The sequence below is a fragment of the Fusarium fujikuroi genome, chromosome FFUJ_chr04 (genome assembly GCF_900079805.1).
Source record: "Fusarium fujikuroi IMI 58289 draft genome, chromosome FFUJ_chr04".
Taxonomy (NCBI): domain Eukaryota; kingdom Fungi; phylum Ascomycota; class Sordariomycetes; order Hypocreales; family Nectriaceae; genus Fusarium; species Fusarium fujikuroi.
The window spans coordinates 1023439-1042016 of NC_036625.1; the positions used below are offsets into that span (position 1 = coordinate 1023439).

At 49.2% G+C, this 18578-nt stretch overlaps 7 protein-coding genes; 3 read left to right on the forward strand and 4 right to left on the reverse strand.

The window, feature by feature from the left end:
* Positions 1 to 1299: 1299 nt before the first annotated feature.
* FFUJ_13315 (related to endo-1,3(4)-beta-glucanase) lies at positions 1300 to 2657 on the forward strand (the record flags this gene model as incomplete). XM_023575987.1 has 5 exons in its annotated part: positions 1300 to 1567; positions 1624 to 1677; positions 1729 to 1775; positions 1843 to 2512; positions 2560 to 2657. 5 exons carry the CDS (start codon positions 1300 to 1302, stop codon positions 2655 to 2657), a joined length of 1137 nt encoding a protein of 378 aa, XP_023429209.1.
* A 420-nt stretch (positions 2658 to 3077) lies between these two features.
* On the reverse strand, positions 3078 to 3727 carry FFUJ_13316 (probable Tim22, subunit of the Tim22-complex; the record flags this gene model as incomplete). XM_023575988.1 has 3 exons in its annotated part: positions 3078 to 3431; positions 3485 to 3580; positions 3644 to 3727. 3 exons carry the CDS (start codon positions 3725 to 3727, stop codon positions 3078 to 3080), a joined length of 534 nt encoding a protein of 177 aa, XP_023429210.1.
* Positions 3728 to 4303: 576 nt separating this feature from the next.
* Positions 4304 to 5494, reverse strand: FFUJ_13317 (uncharacterized protein; the record flags this gene model as incomplete). XM_023575989.1 has 4 exons in its annotated part: positions 4304 to 4555; positions 4766 to 5127; positions 5179 to 5262; positions 5317 to 5494. 4 exons carry the CDS (start codon positions 5492 to 5494, stop codon positions 4304 to 4306), a joined length of 876 nt encoding a protein of 291 aa, XP_023429211.1.
* Positions 5495 to 5869: 375 nt separating this feature from the next.
* FFUJ_13318 (related to Phosphatidylglycerophosphatase GEP4, mitochondrial) lies at positions 5870 to 6652 on the reverse strand (the record flags this gene model as incomplete). XM_023575990.1 has 3 exons in its annotated part: positions 5870 to 5956; positions 6031 to 6369; positions 6428 to 6652. The coding sequence occupies 3 exons, from the start codon at positions 6650 to 6652 to the stop codon at positions 5870 to 5872; spliced, it is 651 nt and encodes a 216-aa protein (XP_023429212.1).
* A 244-nt stretch (positions 6653 to 6896) lies between these two features.
* FFUJ_13319 (related to origin recognition complex subunit 2) lies at positions 6897 to 8637 on the forward strand (the record flags this gene model as incomplete). XM_023575991.1 has 2 exons in its annotated part: positions 6897 to 8519; positions 8566 to 8637. The coding sequence occupies 2 exons, from the start codon at positions 6897 to 6899 to the stop codon at positions 8635 to 8637; spliced, it is 1695 nt and encodes a 564-aa protein (XP_023429213.1).
* A 326-nt stretch (positions 8638 to 8963) lies between these two features.
* FFUJ_13320 (related to phosphatidate cytidylyltransferase) lies at positions 8964 to 11680 on the reverse strand (the record flags this gene model as incomplete). XM_023575992.1 has 2 exons in its annotated part: positions 8964 to 11053; positions 11101 to 11680. 2 exons carry the CDS (start codon positions 11678 to 11680, stop codon positions 8964 to 8966), a joined length of 2670 nt encoding a protein of 889 aa, XP_023429214.1.
* Positions 11681 to 16030: 4350 nt separating this feature from the next.
* Positions 16031 to 17855, forward strand: FFUJ_13321 (uncharacterized protein; the record flags this gene model as incomplete). XM_023575993.1 has 2 exons in its annotated part: positions 16031 to 17294; positions 17536 to 17855. The coding sequence occupies 2 exons, from the start codon at positions 16031 to 16033 to the stop codon at positions 17853 to 17855; spliced, it is 1584 nt and encodes a 527-aa protein (XP_023429215.1).
* Positions 17856 to 18578: the final 723 nt, after the last annotated feature.

An 18578-nucleotide genomic window follows, 5' to 3' on the forward strand; every position in this document is an offset into this window, starting at 1 on the left:
ATTACAGCCGAGGAGGATCTGCTGGCGGAGTGTGATTTGGAATCAGAGATCTTTCATATGTTACATTACATCGACGATGAGCGAGGCGTAATACTTGGTAGCATTTCAAACGCTCCCTTGATACTTTCTTAGGAGCTACCAGTATCTGTAAGTAGTTATGTTACAATGGTAGCCGAGTCCCTTGCACGCGACAACATCATTTTCTATCCCCTCAGGTCTCAGACACGCTGTAAGCGGCTCTCGGCTTCACGGCATGTCTCGTACGTCTGATGCCTGTGAAAGTTATCCTCAATTTCTGTTAGCGTCGGCACCAAAATAAGACAATCGACAATGTCCACTGAGCTCTCGAACTTAAATAATTCGAGCTCGTTCTTTTCAGTGGAGATTATAAATAAAGAGATCAGTAAAATGACGCGTTGCCAGGCCGTATTTCCGGTCATCGATTCATGGTAGTGTTGGGTTTACACGCTTCTGTCAGTTATTGGTCTGCAGATTACGCGTCTCGCTATCTCCTAGGAGCCATTTTCCGAGTTTAAGCTATCCCTTGAGACAGGTAAATAATGCAATCAACACGAACTATTTTTGTAGTGATTTCGGAAACGGTGTTGAGACTCTGGCTTATCAGTGGTTTTTGTCTGTTGTCTCTCGTGTTTACCCCTGAACCCTACCTGAACCCTCCCATTCTCGTGGCTAACACGGCTGCACGGCTACGCGGATATCATCATCAGCCATCGAACTTCAGCCCACACCAAAAAGATGCATGCGCTAGGGAGTAGGCAGATCGGAAAGACGGCATGTGGGGGATGCCCCATGGGCGGCTTGAGTGCCGTCAAGTACCCTTATTATATTGATTTGCTGCTCATGATACCTACGTCAAATGCCCAATAAACTTTGGTCGCAAGTCTTATAGAAAGGGACTGTGAATCACTCACGGGCTGCCCTGGATGTGCGCCCGACTACCTATCTTCAGCTGCACAGTATTGAAGGAAGGAACAGAGCTGCTTTGCTCCTTCAAATGTTTCAACAATAATTCATTCCTCATTTCCTCCTTCTGTGAATAAAAAAAGAAACTTGATTCATATGCTTCTGAGAGGGTGCACTCGAGGCTGAGACAACCCATCTCCATTAACATCCATCTCTTCTGCATTGCATTCCATTCTATCTATCCTCAACTCTCTTCTCTTTACTTGAATTCACTTTACTTCACTTCACTTCACTTCTTCTCTTGGTGCAAGCAACTTCAACTCCGACTCTTCACTCACCCATCGCCCCAGTTCTTCCATTTTCAACTACATCAAGATGTCAATGTATTCATCTGGCGTGAAGCCTGGAGAGATACCTCCAATTTACGACGAGGTAATGCTGGCTCGCAAAGGCCAGGAAATCCGCCATGCGAGCTCATCAATGCCCTGGTGGAATCCTCGATACTGGCGAAAGAGAATCTGGGCCGCTATTATCATAGTCATCCTTGTTATAGTGATAATAATTGTCGCCGTCGCTGTGGAGAGAGCTAGAAAGAATATGTATCCTGACTACTCACCATTATCGTACACCTTGAAAGATACATGTAAGTGCCTGTCACCCTCAACCTGGATATACAAAGACCCGCTAACCACCACCCAGATGGAGGTGAATCCTTCTTTGACCAGTTCAACTATTTCACAGGATACGACCCCAGTAAGAACTACCTCCAATTTCAAGGGTTGTAATACTGACGTCTCTTTTCAGCTGAGGGCTTCGTACATTACGTTCCAGAAGCGCAAGCAAAAGATCTTGTAAGAAACCCCTACTGGTCACAACACAAGTTACTGCTTTGGATCATGTTCACCTAATACTCTCCAGAATCTCACATATGTTTCGCCCAGCACTGCCGTTCTCAAAGTCGACACTTCTGTCGGCCCCAACAGCAAGCCTAATGCGTCTACGGGTCGCTTTTCTGTCCGAATCGAGTCCAAAAAGACATACGAGAACGGTCTCTTCATCTTCGACGTCAAGCATACTCCCTATGGCTGTGGCACATGGCCGGCCCTTTGGCTCACTGACCGTTATAACTGGCCAAACCACGGAGAAATTGATGTGATGGAGTCGACAAACAAAGCTGAAGACGGGAATCAAATGACATTGCACACTACCGGCGACTGCTCAATGGACGTACGCCGCGAAGAAACAGGAAAGACACTACAGAAAAACTGCAACCACGAAAAGGACGATAATGCAGGCTGTGGCGTTCTTTCAAAGCCTGCGGGATACGGCTCCGTCTTCAACAAGAATGGAGGAGGTGTGATGGCGGTTGAATGGCGACATGAAGGCATCCGCATGTGGCAGTTTGGTAGAGACTCTATACCATCAGATATCAAAGGAAACAACCCAAAGCCCGACACTTGGGGCACTGCTGTTGCCGACTTTCCCAACACGCATTGCGACATTGGCACGCATTTCAAGAACCAGAGCATCATTGCCAATATCGACCTGTGTGGTAGTCTTGTTTATCACGTTTGGGACGACTCTGGATGTAAGTTGGCTCATATACTTGTAAGACATAATGCTGACTATTTTCAGGTTCGGGCAAATGCACTGATCTCGTCGCCAACAACCCTGAAGCATTTGAGAATGCGTATTGGGAGTTTGGGACTTTCCAAGTATACCAGGCAAGTTAAGCCTGAGTTTGTCCAAAGCAGATCGTGTGCTGTTTGCTCTTTTGAAAGCGCGGCGTTAAGAACAAAGGGGTCTTCAAGTTGCAATTATGGGATAGGCAGTCATTGCAGACATAAATTCTTTTGCTAAGATTACAGTGTTGGCTCGTGGATTCTACATGAGCAGCTCCTCTATGAAGCTCGGGTCTTAAAATACCTGTTAATACAAATGCCATATCGTCATCTCCATATCTATCCTTGTACCACCTTCGTACATTCAGTGGCAAACATTCCAAAAGAGGAGAGTCCGTCTCCCAACGCCGCCCTATGCTCTAGAAATATGATTACCGTAAACTCCCACGTCTGTAGAAAAGCCAAGCGTATTTGTACATCTCTTAACCCACTCATCCGAACCCCAATTTTGTTCATATCAGCTGCCAGCATTTAGTCGTCCTTGGGTGGTGATCGCATGTATGCATCGATAGCCGCACTAAATGCTGCGAAAGCCAAACAACCACCTGCAGCAGCTTGAGGGCCGGCATTCTTGGCCAGAATACCGCCCGTCAAACATCCTGCGGCGACACTGTTCGTAAGATCGTTCTTCGCTCGCAGGCCTTCGATGCCGCACTCTACGCCGGAGTACAAAGCACCAACTTTTCCGAAGTTCTTGGCCATAGACCATGAACGTGTTCCCATATCCTTGAATCCGATCTTGAGTTGTTGCTTGAGAGGAAGCGATGTGATTGTGCTTTGTGGGCTACCGGGGGCGGCTGTGTGGTAAGGTGTATCGTAGGACATCTGGCAGGGATATTAGCTTGGGATAACGGGTCGAAGTTCGCCAAAGAACGTACAGAGGCCATGAACATTCCAAATAAACCACCCATACCGAATCCCATAACTCCTGACATGACTGACTTTCCAAAACAAGACTCCATCGCAGATTGAACCTATATTTCTCAGAGTTAGCTATGCGCCCCGCGAAATTCCGAGCAAGTTGCGCATCCACGTACAGCTTTGACGTTGGGGTCCTGAGGTCCGCCGATCGCAGGCGGTGCGGCGGCGCCGCCTGGAGGTGTCATTCCCGGGAAGTTCATGGTTGTGATGAGATGAGAATGAGGAACGCGGTGGTTAAAGGGGGAGGACGGATTTAGCTATGGCCGGATGGATGGACTTGAGATTCTCTGGGGAAATCTTTCGGGAGGATTATTTCTGCCAACGACGACCGCTTTTCGGGGGGCGTTGTCGGAGATCCGGCCCCACCATGCCGACCTCGGCGGGCCCGCCCTGGGTAGACAATCAATCCAGTTTAACTGTTCAAAGCTAGAAGATGTAGAAAAACAAACAAAGGATTAAACGAAGTTGAGGTCACCGATTTGTGGGACAATGAAGTCCGGGATTTGCATAACTGTTGTTTGTTTCAAATATCAACAAGGCTGTCATAACAAACTGCTGCCCTCAAGTTGTTGCTCTAATAATACATTTCCTCTGGTCAAATCTCAGCAATCATCCTCCTAGCCACAAATCTTCAAAGCTCAAAATAAAGGTCTCTTCACGCATCCCCCTTTGACTACAATTTCCGTCCCACTCTCAATCTCTCACTCGTCCTCGTCCAATGTTTGGTTCGTCTTACCGCAATGTGGGCCAAACCGTCGTCCATGATCATCCATGATTTATTTTCTCTGGCTCGGTTGCTGCGAGTTGCTTTGACGGGGGACAGGGTGATCAGGAAGTCTTCGTCGCTTAGGGGCCTGATTCTGGTCCTGACCACCACTGTAGCCGCGCTTGCCAGTCTGATGTGATGTCTCCCCAAAAGGGGCAGAGTTCAGAGGCTGCCTAAAGTTGATGAAAGGAAACGCTTGACGGATAGAAGGCAGGCCCCTTCCCTGAGGCCCTTGAGTTCCTTGAGGTCCCTGGGGGGCCTGCTGAGGGGGGACAGTATATGGCCAAGTCCATGAGCTTTCCTCCTGCGCCCTGGAATGTCGAGCCTGGACACTGCTGTTTCGGGGAACTAGGGACATCGATTCTCCAGGCCTCTCGTCCTCTCGAGTTTCGGCTACGAGGCGCCAAAGTCCGCCTTCCACTTTCTCCATGGGCCGGCTCAAGAAGTTGCCTCCAGGTCTAGCAGCACGTACTGTTCTAGGCAGCGGGCGAAAATCGAGTGCATACTTCGCCCTCGGGTCAACTGGGGGTGACTGGTTTTCTTCAAAAGACTGCTGCTGGGCCCCTTCGTACGGAGCGTATGAACGAACATATGGGACGTTGGGTGTGCCTGAGCCACTCCGTTCAAGCCCAGGTCCAGGTCCAGGTCCATCCTCATCGATAGTGGGCAGTGCATTTCGATTCTCCACGAGTCGGGTCTTGGCTGCATTCTTGCCCCGTCGTCTCTTTGGCTTCGACTGCTGGCTCAAAAGGGCAGTAAGTTCAGGGTTTTGAGGGGTTCGTGGAACTGGAGGGGGGCTAGCCGGTGGAGGCGATCTATGGTTCTTGTACCATTCTATTATCTGTTAGAACCTTGAAATCGAGGGGAAGATCACACAAGACTAACCGATCAAGCGTAGATGCCGTTCGACAAATGGACCAGCATTCGGGGAAGAACCGCCCTTGACAATGTTCTGGTAGTGATGCTCGTCTATCAGAGTCAGCAGAGACTTTAGAACGCATTGCCAGCGCGTGGGTAACTCACATAACATGTTCTTAGTATAGTTGCGTTGAGCGATGTCACCAGCATTGTCGTTCATATATTTCGCGCATTGCTCCCAGCTCATACGTCGATCAACTGGGTTAGCAGCAGCTACTGAGCGAGGGACAACGACTTCCCAGAGCATTCGTTCTTCGTCTATAGACCAAGTCTTTCCACCCATGGTTGAGGCCCAATGTGAGGGTGGACCAAAGAGAGAGGAGTGAAGAAGCAAGTATATAAAAAGGTGACGCTAACGAAGAACAAAAGGCAGAGTAAAGGCAAGCGACGATGCCTATATAGAATTGGATGTGGAAAGAGGATAAGAGTAGTAAAGAGAGAAGATCACGAACGCAGCTTTATAGACTCTCAGGACAATAGATGAGTGATTCAGTCCCGTTTGCATTGTCTGTTTAAGCCATGTGAATGCTTATCAAAGGTCAGGTGCCCGTACTGAATGAAGGACAATGGAGCAAGTGACATTGTGATTCAATGTAAACGTAGAAGTTCAGACGAGCCGTTTGATTCTGACTTTTACCTTCGACAGCTTCCGACATAGCTACTCCTCAAAGATGCTACGGGGTTCAGGAGCATGAATACCCCTAGCAAAGAGGAAAGCAGCTAAAGGTCGTTCCAATCTCGAGAACTAGTGTTGTCAGTTGTTGTCAGTTGTTGCCTAACGACTATTTATCGTCTGTTGAGGGGCAGACAGCGACTCACGATGCTCTTCTTTTCTAAAGGTATTACACCGTCTCTCACCCAAAAACCCCACCCTCCTGTCATATTTGCAAGCATCATGTCGGTCGTCAGTCTATCACCGACGAACGCAATGTGTGCAGGATCTGTCACTCCTGTTTCTGGGTGCTTTTTGAAATATTCCATGATCTCCTGGCCACAACCTGGTTTTTTGACCGAGTGCGAGAGCACAGTGATTCCTGTGTTCTCTTCGACCTCAGAAGCTAGCTTCAAATTCTCATCCCATGACGTTGCTCCAGCAGTATTTGACACCACAAGTAATTTGCGACCAGGATAAGCCAACCTTAGCTTTTCAAAGTGAGACTATGCTTAAGTTTAGCAGACAGTCTTGAGTATGAGGCGGGGTACAAATTATAGGCACCTTGTAGGAATCATACACTTCAACATTATCAGGATAAGCAAAGCAATCGTCTTTGTCGAGAACAACAGCCCTGATCTCTACTTTTCGACCATCTTTTTGCAAGCCTTTTTCAAGAGGAATCGGCAAGTCATTGAAAGTTGAGACTGTGTGATGAGGCAGACACAGACTCGGCTTGAAGATAAGTCTTGTGATATTTAGTGAGGCCGATAGATTTAGATTCAACATCGTTCCGTTGTCCATAAAATGCGTACTATAGGAGGGAGCATGTGAAGGAATAATGAACTGTCGTTGGAAGTGAAGCTCGCGCCACATGCATTGGCGCCACAACCAATTTAGCAGGCGCGTTACCAGTAGTTACCACGCGTCTGGGCTCTGTATTTATTTTACCCATTCCAGAAACTACTTAACAACTATAAAAAGTTGGCTCTCGGGAAACTCAAGTGATTCCGTCAGCCTCAGCGATCACATAATGCCTCCAAGAAAGGCAATACCTGAGCCTGATACTCAACAAGATCCTGCAAGATCCTTACGAAAACGCGGGTACCAAGATCTTGAATCCATTCCCGAAAGCGACCTTGAAACATCGCCAGTAAAGCGACAACGAAGTGCAGCTCATCGTTCACCCAAAGTCGCCACTGGAGCGAATGGACATACAGAAGCTATACACCGAGATGTGATAGGAGACAGTGATGCAAGCTCATCCGAATCATTATCAAGAGTCGACCCAGATGAAACCCCTAAACCTGCACCAAAACGACGAGGGAGACCACCAAAGAAGGCTGTGAATGGCGAAACTCCTACACCGAAAGCGAACCGTACTGCTCTTTTTGAAACGCCAAACAAGAAAACGCCCGTAGCTTTGAATGGAGCAACACCTGGAGGAGCAGACAGATCTGCCAAGCGAAAGAGTACGAGAGCTCTCATAGAACATGTTGTTGGCGACGACCTTACGGATGAGGAGGAATACGACGGCCTTGCGCAGCAAATCTATGAATCTAGTGAAGACGAAGAAGCGCTCGAGGGCGACGTTGCCATTTCCACCGAAGCTTCAGGTGTAGATGAAGCTGCGACACCTTCGAAATCGACACCTCGCCGGAAAGCTCAGCGGAAAGCACCAGCTCGATCTCCAACTCCTCCTCGCGACTTGCCTCCTCACGAATTATACTTTGCGCACAACAAACCTGGGCGGGCCAAGACTTCGAATAATACTCTGGGATCACTCGCTCTACTTACACACGATGAATACTTTACCATTATGCGAGAAACTCAGGATCACCATGAGGCTGATATCGAATTTTTAGAGAGTCTGCATGCCGAATCATTCCCGCAATGGGCGTTCGAGTTATCGCAAGGGTTCAGTTTGTGTCTATATGGTTATGGCTCGAAGCGACGTCTCCTGCACAAGCTTGCTGGTCACTTGTACTCTTCCATTAGGAAGGAGAAGGGGGATAAGATTGTTGTAATCAATGGCTACGCCCACAACACCACTATGCGCGAGGTATTGAGCACAATTGGCGCGGCTGTTGATCCAAGTCACCGCATTCCTCTAACGCAACCTGCCGTCATGGTCCCTGCCATTCTCTCACACCTAGCCACAACGTCGTCAACGTTGACTCTTATTGTTAACTCAATCGATGCGGCGCCTCTTCGTAAATCTGGCTCACAGTCTGCTCTAGCGCAACTCGCGGCGCATCCTCAAATAAAGATGGTGTGTTCAGCTGATACACCAGACTTTGCACTACTGTGGGACATAGGTGTGCGATCTGCGTTTAACATGGTGTTCCACGACTGTACGACCTTTGCCCCATATGGTGCCGAGCTGGATGTTGTGGATGAGGTACACGAGCTTCTCGGGAGGAATGCTCACCGAGTCAATGGTAGAGAAGGCGTTGCATTCGTTTTACGAAGTTTGCCTGAAAATGCCAAGAATCTGTTCCGCCTCTTGGTGGGCGAGGTTCTCATTGCGATTGAGGAGGAGGGCGACAGTGGCGATGAGCCAATTGGTGTTGAGTATCGAATGGTGTACAACAAGGCCGTGGAAGAGTTCATCTGCAGTTCCGAGATGGCTTTCCGAACCCTGCTGAAAGAGTACGTCCATTGTCATATTCCGTTACACAATCACGACTAACGAAGACTAGATTCCACGACCATCAAATAATCACGAGTATGAAGGATGCTCTGGGAACAGAGCTGCTGAGCTTGCCATTTAGAAAAGACGAGCTCGAGGCAATCCTAGAGGATCTCATGTCATAATGTAAAACTAGTTTAACATATAGAATCGGAAGCATAGCAAAGGTGCATGGGCGCTGGTGTTGGGAGAGCATAAGATCTCATGAGAGAGTTGAGTTACATTATTGTAATTGGAAAGGGGGTATAATTAAAACACATAGGGAAACAATTACCCTAAATTGAGACCATCTTGAAGTCTGTCATGAACATTACGTCGTCTATGCAGCCGTCTGCCATGTTTTGCTCTCTATGTCAAGCATCAGTCCTGAAGAAACCACCGGAACGCCACCTTTGATGTACTTTTATATCAAACACCGAGGCTTTTCACACATGTCCACAACACCACTGGTACGATAACGTTGTCGTTCCCACCAGTAAGAACAGCCTCTGTCAAGCTCGCCATGGATGCGCACATCGCAGCATTTCGTGTGCCAGCAATCACTCCAGGCTGCTCACCTGCAGCAGGCCAACCACCGATTCTCAGCCACATACTGGCGGCACCAAGTCCCAGCATGACAGCCACAGCAAAGGCGACGCTGCCCTCAAGGCTCTTACCGCCTCCCCAGAGCCACTTCCGACGTCCATATCGACGGCCGATGAGAGAAGCAGCTGCGTCTCCTAAACCCACGCAGATAACTCCAGAGACAAGACTGACATCTCGAGTTGTGACTTCCCAACCAGACAGGTAGCCAGATCCAGAGCGTGGTAGAGAAGCAAGGCCCAGCCAGAGAGGAATGGCGCACCCAATCAGGAGAAAGATGTGCGAGATGACAACTGGACCACGGAAGTCTCTGCCGTCAACGTATGGTGCTAGGAATGAGGCAATAGGTTTTGATAGTGGAGGTAGCTGACTTGCCCGCAGAAGATCCAGGATCAAGAAGACCGCAAGAATTAGAGACAGGGCAAGAGCTGCATACGTGGGATCGATAAAGGTTGCGGGCAAAAACATGCCAACCATCATAAAGTGGAACACCTTCCGCCGTGTATCTACCTCATAGATGTCCTTCAGACGAAAGACGATAATGAGCCCCAGAATCAAGATGCCCATCCAGTAAGCACTCAACAAAAGCCGAGTGTTTGCTTCTCCAAAGTCGTTATGGCGAACGTGCTGTACCCAGCCAGAGTGGCATTGTTTGTCTTCTGTAGGATCAATTCGCGGGGGTAGGCAAATCCATCTTTCCAAGTTCAGACTGACAACTTGATATCGGAACCAAGACCAGTCGCCGAAGAGATATCCCAAAGCCCACCCAATGGGCTCATTGCCATCTAGGGCATAACATTGTACATAAGTTCGAATGCCACCAAGGATAATAACTATGATACTCAAGTAGACGTATCCAGCATAAAGCCATTTTCTCATAGTCGCTTGCTCTTGAGTAAGCTTGAAGAAGGGCCGAACGGACATGGAAGTTGCTCGCTTTTTGCGTCCCGAAGGAGTATGCGTCGCGTTACGTCGATTCCCATGATCAAGGTGTGGTAAGGTATGTCTGCGTGCAAAAGACCAGTTTCCGAAAGTATCTGCGGCCGTGGGCGAAGAGGGAGCACTATCGGGTTCTGCTGGGTTCGGGGAGCTTGGTCCAAAGGTTCGAACTCGAGTAGGCTTCTTGAACAACGGGCCTGCCTCGTCCTCGGATGAGCCAATGGTATCGTACACAGCATCCTCATACTCTGGTCTTAATAATTCGTGCCTCAGCCGTCGTAGCGAGAAAATTTGTTTGAAGTTCTTCCAGAGTGGCGGCCGCTGAGAGACTGACACTCTCCGAAATCTCCATTTCGGCACTCTGGCCAAAGCAATTCCCCAGCTTATGACACGTCCACAAAAGAAGAGGAGAGAAAGTCCGCCACCCCACAACAGGGCTTTGAGAATCAAAACCTGGGGTGAAGAAGCTAGAAGCAAAACGTTGATAAGGGCGACTGACAGGAGCTGGAGCTCAGCCGTCAAAAGACTAGTTGTAGTGAGATAGTGCAATGTCACACACAAAGTTTGGTGAAGAGGATACAGCAGAATAGCCGTTTCTCCTGAAATAAAAGATTCTGGGTGCTTGCTTTCGAAATGTTCACGCTGCTTTGGGCTCCAGATTAATGGAATGCAAGTTAGGCCCCATGCCAGTACATCATATGTAGCATAAGGATCAACCTTGGGGATAACGCTCTGAGGAATGGAAGCAAGGCTCAGAATAAGGTTAGGTAGAATCGCTGCTGGGTTGCTTGACGAAATAAGAAGCGAGACATATAGAGTAATCGCCGAAGGGTATAATATGGGAGCGGGGTCGAAGTGCGCAGGAAGCTCGAGAGGTATTGGGTGAGATGGTGTCCTGTTACGGTATGCCCAAGCGACGACCCGGACAGGATACAGAGCGAGTAGTCCCGCATATACAAGGCCACAGAGCAGAATATCTATGATGGTTAAGGTAAGGCTGTCAAAAGGGAGGAACTGCGCATACCTTTTCCCCAGATCTTTATGAGCTGCAACACCTGGGAATTTGAAGCTACCATGAGACCCAGCGCTAAAACAATGCCAGCCTCAGTTATGCGTCGAACAACGACTCTTCTTCGTTTTTTGAGGGCTTCGAGCAGACGTTTCGTTTCCGGTGTCTCGGTAGGCATGGGCGGCTTGTCTACGGTGCGGATGACATGACTATCAAGAAGCGCTGGTGATGGAAGAGGTGTTGAAGAGCCAGACAGCGGTTCATTGAGACCTCTCAATCCTTTGTGCAGGTTGGCTTTTGGCGCCGGTAAACCTTTTAGATAATGCTCGTCGTCAGCTTCGGAGCCACTGTCGCTCGTCTGCGGCGAGTCCTTGAGAAAACTTGGCCATGTCGTAGGCGAGGGTTCGTGGGGATCATCGTCACTGGTCTTGGCGGATTGCGCTTGGCGGTTCCTCAGCATAAAACGATCCGAGAGATGAGGAAGGTCTGTATTCTGGTGATGGTACGGGTGAGGCGATCGCGATCGAACTCGGAAGCTGTCTTGTTCGTCGGGGTCGAGAGTATTTAGAGAGTCGGGGCTGAGATGCTCTGTCATGACGAGGGTATTCAAGGTACCTCGATATCGATCATGGGAAGACAACGGGGCTGCGTATGCGCCTCAAACACGTTTCAAGGATATTGTCGCAAACAAATGGGCCAAATTGATCAATAAAGAGAGTGAGAGTGGTTTGAATCAGAGACTATTCCTGTCAGTGGAGTTATCTCCACGTCGTCGGTTTTGTTGGAGGAAGCTCGAGCATCTGTCCTCGTCCACATGTGACAGTGGACTTGTCCATCGGGTGTTTCGTCAGCTAACTTCAATCAGTCAGCAGCATGCATAAATAAGGCACGGCCACTCATGAGCCACGTCTATCGATAGTGGCTTTGGGGAGCAGGAAAACTTTGGACCTTGGCTTCAAGTGCTAAAAGTAATTAGGCAATAGACCCCCTAAGCCTATACTAGATTTACTCAAGTCTTTTTATCACTTGGCATTAAATATTTCGAGTTTTCTTACTTCCATTGGAGGGGCTCGATACCTTATCATTTGCAAGTAACCTCATCCGTCTTCAACAAATTCACTATCGAATTCATCAAGTTGGCAGAAATACCCTATAGCTATGAGGCAAATCTTCACTGACAATTAAAGGACTCCATAGGTCCAACCAGTCGGTTTGATCTTTTATTTCCCTTGATGTTTCTTATCAATTTCTATAGCATCTAAATGTTAGTATTGTAACATTCCAGTTCAGTCGCTAAATATCTCCTTGACTCCCTCCCTTGTCTTGGAGAACAAACTCAAATATTATTTCTATCCCTTGGAGAGCAGGACAAAGACGTAATGAAACAAGATCACATGCACAAGCTTCTTTACTGGGAAGAGAAGCATACAGAATTGTCTCATTTACAGATGGACATGCCTAACGAGAAAACAGTCATGACGACACCAACAACTCAACAGCACCACTATCAATCAGATCGAACCACTGGGGCTTCCGAGTGGTCTAAATTTAGACATACATTCAACCTTCAGCCAGTGGGACTCTCAGCTATCTCCCCACGCCCATCCTGGACCTTCAGCACACGCTCGCAGGCTGTGCAGGAATCGCCCTTCAGTCTTAAGGTATTCAGCATATACAAGGATGATACGATACATACGTCAACTGGACCTTGTTGGTTCTATCGGATGAATGGTCTACAAGCTATATCCGCCGGTTCAACAACAGTAAGCGATTTGGCTATTGCCAACTATCGCCAGACCACATAATCATTCATCTTTATACCACAAGCCATAAGTTAGCTTAAAATCGACCAAGAGCTAAGAGTTGGATCTAAGACCCAAGAGTCAACTTGCTACTTCTTGTCTCGAGACAGTTGCGCTTTTTTGACAGCAATTTGTCTCTGATCGGGGTTTGTGGTTGGTCTACCAACTGATACTAGGCCTCTATGGCTGCATTGGCGTGTCTCACAACCAAGACACATCTCGTAAGTGTGCGTGCTGGCAGCTGGCTTACCGTCATTCACAGAGGAGACATCAAAACACAATTAGTATGTATCTCTGCTTTTCCCACAAAAGGCTGGAGTTTCATGCTCCGAATTTGGGTGTAGTGACTCGAACTGCGATTTGGTCAATCGTTACAGCTGAGGTTACAGCGCAAACATGGCTGCATATGACCCAATGGAATTTCATCTGTGCCAGCCATTCCCTTTTTTTCCAGATGCGCTGGTCCACGTTGGCGGAATCGACTTTACGGATAACGAGATAGGCCGCGTGGAGCTTGTGAATGAATGACACGATATTGGCTGAGCATCATCTCGCAGCAACTGATCATCAACGGTCAGTAGCAATTCAATTCTGACACAGAATTGTTGAGCCGCCAGATCCGGTTGCATACATCATCTCTTGGCACCGAAATTTGCTTCGTTTGGACGGACACGCCGCCGGAGCCAAGGACTGTGCACGTTTCCGTACTCCATCTCATGACAAAAAAGCACCAAAAATAAGGATCAACCGAAATTCCCCATCGTATTACAGTTTGATATTGCGCATCTCCGTCATCGCAGCTGGTGAATTTGTCGATCTGTCATACGAACAAAGAAGTTGGCACGAATAATCAAGTTCAAGTTCAGAGTTGAAAGATATCACACCTGGTCGCTTATCACGACAATTAAGAGCAACCATTACAAGTCTCAACTTGGCGTATCATAGAACAAAGGTTCATGGCCAAACACCAGCAACGAGTTTCACGCAGACAAGTTGGTTGGTGATCGATATGCATCTTTGCTGCACAGGGCGATCATACATACGCCAGACCAGGTCAATTGATTGTGTTCATAATCACGGCCCCAAGTTACAAGACACGATCAACGCTCTGAAAGGGTTGGATAAGAGAAGATGAAGATGGAAAGACAACCTCACCAAGGTCAGGGACAGGGTTCAGGGGACTAACCAGGTGGGTCAAACATGGAATGAGGATCGGGGCCATGCGGGCAAAAAAAAGCATCATCTTGGGACCAATGGCTTGGGCCCGAATGTTGACCCGCCTCGATGCTCAGCTTTTTATGGCGATTCCTCGTATTCACCTGGGAACGAGGCGGTTTCTCACCCCTTCTTGCCCTTCCTCTCCAATCTGTCAATTGACATACTTCCCATGGGTCTCAGGAGCTTTTTAAAGAATACGAAGAGCAGGACGATGGGCTCATACGGAGACAATCACACAATGCTCCTCTTATACAAGCCCGTCCGTCTGCCGTTACATCCACAGTGACATCACAAAGCTCATGAAGCTCCGTATCCTAGCGGCGTATGTATGGGTTGATGAGGCGCCGCCGTCTGAGCAACGGAAGGACAGGTACCAGGGGGTCAACGGATGTGGTAACGGTGCCCCTACAGACAAAAATACTCGTGCAACCGTTTACATGGTCACTCAAGTCGAACCAACGCCTGTGCAGTAAGAACGGGGGATCCAAGACCCAACCATACCAAAGGTGGTGTATCGGAATTGTGACAACCGACTTCTATTGATGGCCCAGTTTGTACCGGCCAATAATTACTAAACAATGGCTGAAACCTTTATTAAGTTTCTATAGCGATTGGATGTTCCAAGAATGAGCAGTTGTGCCCTTGTTATCAGACAGTCAGTGCTTCAGCTCATCTCTGGTCAACTTCAGGTCAAGCAGTCAGCACACCTCATGTCTTGGATTACCCTCCACAGTGTTTACTGACAAGAAATGAGGACAGAGGGCTATGTACGTACACAGGCAGACATGGCCTTGTTGAGCCGCCCTTGGGCACACAAACTCCACCAAAGCCCATCCCTCCCAGGCACCCCGGGTTGCTCAGTGCTCAACCTCTGGCCTCTGCGACTGGGTTTCCAGTAGGCGGAGGTGTAGCCGGCCGCCGGCTGAACTTGGCGGGACGACAGAAGCGCTAGACGAGGCCTAGCTTTTTGTCTAGTGCCCGGGTGGCTATCGTTAAAAACTGCAAGCGGCTCCCCCCCAAGCCTAAAAAAGAAACACGCATAGCGATTTTGTCTAGATCTCCAACAGCCTTTGGCCTTTGCCACTCAGCAGACAAAAAACAAAAGTCACAGCAGCAAATAAGAAAACAGCTTACTTGGGCCATCGTGATAGTTGTCTGCAGCTCAGCCTCCTCTTGCCAAGACTAGTCTAGGCCTCGGGGCTTTCAGCAGGACAGAGCAGATCCCCTCATCTACCCACGATTCACCACCGCAGGCTGCATTTAACACCAAACTCTCCTCTTGCTCGCCCTGAACTTGAGTTCAATCTCGCAGTTGGCTTGACGTGACGGACTCAGCTCGTGTAACACCCATCACTCACTCCACTGCCTCCACTTCCTCCACTCCCTCGCTCATACTCCGCAACGCCTCGGTCGACTGTCAATTGCTTACAGTACAGTACCGGCAGGCGGCACACCATTCGCTTTCTTGGTCCCTTTTGCTTCCCTCATCCTCACATCACCAGCTGTGTCTCCATTCATAGAACCGAGCAGACTCCTCTCTCGTACGCTAGAGCCACCTCCTTGTCTGCTTGGCACACGACACTCTTCATCATCGATAAAGGGAATCACCCCTCTGGCCGGCTGTCGTCTGCACGTTCTTGAACCCTAGCTTGCTTGCTGCACTGTCTTCACCACTCACCGTCTGGGATCTCGCCTCCTCAACCTCACCACCTGCTCCCAGCCAGTCGTCTCTCGTACCGTCCCCAAATAGCAAACCCAAAAAAAAGCTGCCATCTGTCTTGGGTCCGCAATTCTGGTCTATTCTCAGCCGCTAAACGTCCTCTGCATATCCGTCTCCAGTCTTCTTCAGTCCTGATATCACCCTGCTCAACTTACAAAACTCAACCCTCTCCCTTCCTTCAAACCTCCTCACTCACTTCTACATCATGGCATCTGTCGACATCAAGAACGACTACAGCATGGAGGCAGGATTGTTGAGCACTGACCGAGAAGAGAGGACCATGTCGTCAAAGGAAGCACTCCTCCAGGATTCGGAATCTGCCCAGACCATCCCACGGACAAAGACCAGAAGGATATCCCCAGCTGGCAAGGCCTTGATTGCTTTGGCCGCTTGCTGTCTTCTGGGCGTTGGTGTAGCATCCGTTGGAGGCGCTACCCGACTCTGCCCTGGACATCTCCGCCATGGTGATGTTGGAAAGCATGGCATGAACGCTCATCGACCAAATCTTTCCGATTCCATGGCCCAGATAGTTCGACGACAAAACACACCAGCACCTACCGATACAGAGCAGGGCACTGATCCTACAGATGCCGCTTCTGACGGCGCTTCCAATGCTCCCTCGGGCGGCTCTTCAGGCGGAGCCTCTGGTGGTGCTTCAAACACCGTACAGCAACCCACTGCTACGGCTGATGAGCCCACGAACGAGGCTAGCGAGACTGCTGTCCAGCCTTCCGCTACCGCCGGAGAGCCAACCGACCAGGCCAGCGCCACGGATGAGGCCTCAAACACCCAGGCTCAACCGTCAGTTACTCAGCCATCTGCCACCGGTGAGCCATCCTCACCCTCGCGCCCTGCGAGCTCAGAACCTGAGGAACCCACCTCTAACCCGGATACAGGCCGACCCTCTGCCACTGCCCAACCTACGGAGGACTCAGCTACTGAAGCATCTCCTTCTGCCACGGAATCTCAAGAGGAGCCTACTCAGCCTGCATCCACAGCCGCTTCTACACAGCGAACCACCCGCAGGACCACGGAGAACCGACCTTCGTCCACTGAGGACCCTTCCCCTGAATCGACCACCGATGATTCCGAGGCCACTGCCACTGGTACGTCCGTTTCGGAAGAGGAACCTTCTGAGACTGTTTCCTCTTCTCGTGCTTCAACTTCCAATCCTTCTGCTCCTAGTGCTGCAACCTCCACTGCTGCCAGTACGTCTACTCGAAAAACTTCTTTGCCTGATACCTCCTCTTTTTCTGAATTACCGTCCGAGACGGCTTCTTCGGGTGAGACCCTTCAATCCACCGCCCTTGATGATACTTCCACTGTTATCGAAACTGCCACCGTTCCCTCGTCCACTGTCGCCGAAGCCACCACTGTCCTCCCCGATTCAACTTCTGAGTCAGCTTCCGGGCCAACTCAAGAGTCGGAAACAGCCTCCCAGGCTTCAGAGGAGACAGAGACGACTACCGGTATGTGGGACGGACGAGCAGCAACAGGGCTCTTTTCAGGGACATTGCTGCGAATCCAAATCCCCAAACCCGTTGTGATATCACTGTTTCGTGCCATCTCCACAACCTGATGCCTTGACTTCGTGACTTTCGCAAGTGCGCCAAAACTTGAAAATGTCTTTTGACCATTGATTGCCTCCGCGTTGACTACACACTTTTGCAAATGGTTACCATCTGAACGTATATGCTAACAATAAGACAGACCAGGAAACCGCAACTCAGACAGACGAGGCTTCACGAACCTCAGACGATGCCGAAAGCGCGACTGAGACTAAGTCTGAACGAAGCACTGTGACTGGAACAGGTACCAGACGAACTTCGAGTGCTGTGCCCAAGACCTTCACTTCTACGCTTGAGGATGGTGGCATTACAACCCTGACTTCGACTTCTTGGGTTGAGGTTGTCCCCTCGGCCGAAGCTACCGCTGGCAGCCCTGACCTTCAGAACGCCGCTCCTCGATCCGTCGGTTCAGTTCTCGGCGCAGTTGTGGGTATGGTCTTCGGTGGTTTTATTCTGCTGTAAATGGATTATTTACACCTTGACCTTACGTTCCATCGAGCGAAAATGTCACGCGGATCCCGTGGCGAACGAACTTGTGGTCCCATTGCGGGCACCAGTTACTTCAGAATGGGTTCATCTTTATGAATATCACGGTCCTTTCTTCATGGGTATAAAATCAGGATAATAGACTTGGGGTCAGCATCAGACGGGATTAATCAATAGACAAGAACTTCCACATACGGTTGTATCTTGGGGGGATTTGGTTCATTAATGGCGTCTAGCATATATGCCGAACATGGGTTGTATTTAAAAATGCATAGTACATGAGCGAATACAAGCACTTGAGTTTGCATATTCGATTTTATTTTCCCCTTTTCAAGCAAATCGATGTAGCCACCTTGTGTATAGTGGTCTTGACCTTTATTCTCCGACGCAGGGCCTTGGTGCTTTCAGCCCAGCAAGGGGTGAACATTACGCGCCTCCAGGCTTGACCAATTCTGATAATGCCGTAGACCAACGCAATACATGTCATTTGTGGGAATATTTGTTTAATTCGAGGGTATAACCAAAAGCGCCAACAACTCCTGCCCATTCGCCTACACACATTCACCACCAACTCAACCTTCTGTCCTGACATCCTTAACCGGGGCCAATCCTGGGCATATCGTGATGCTCGCTCAATCTCGACAGGTAAGTATTGAGTTCTTCGACACGCTCCTTATGTGTTTTGAGAAGTTCTGGCCG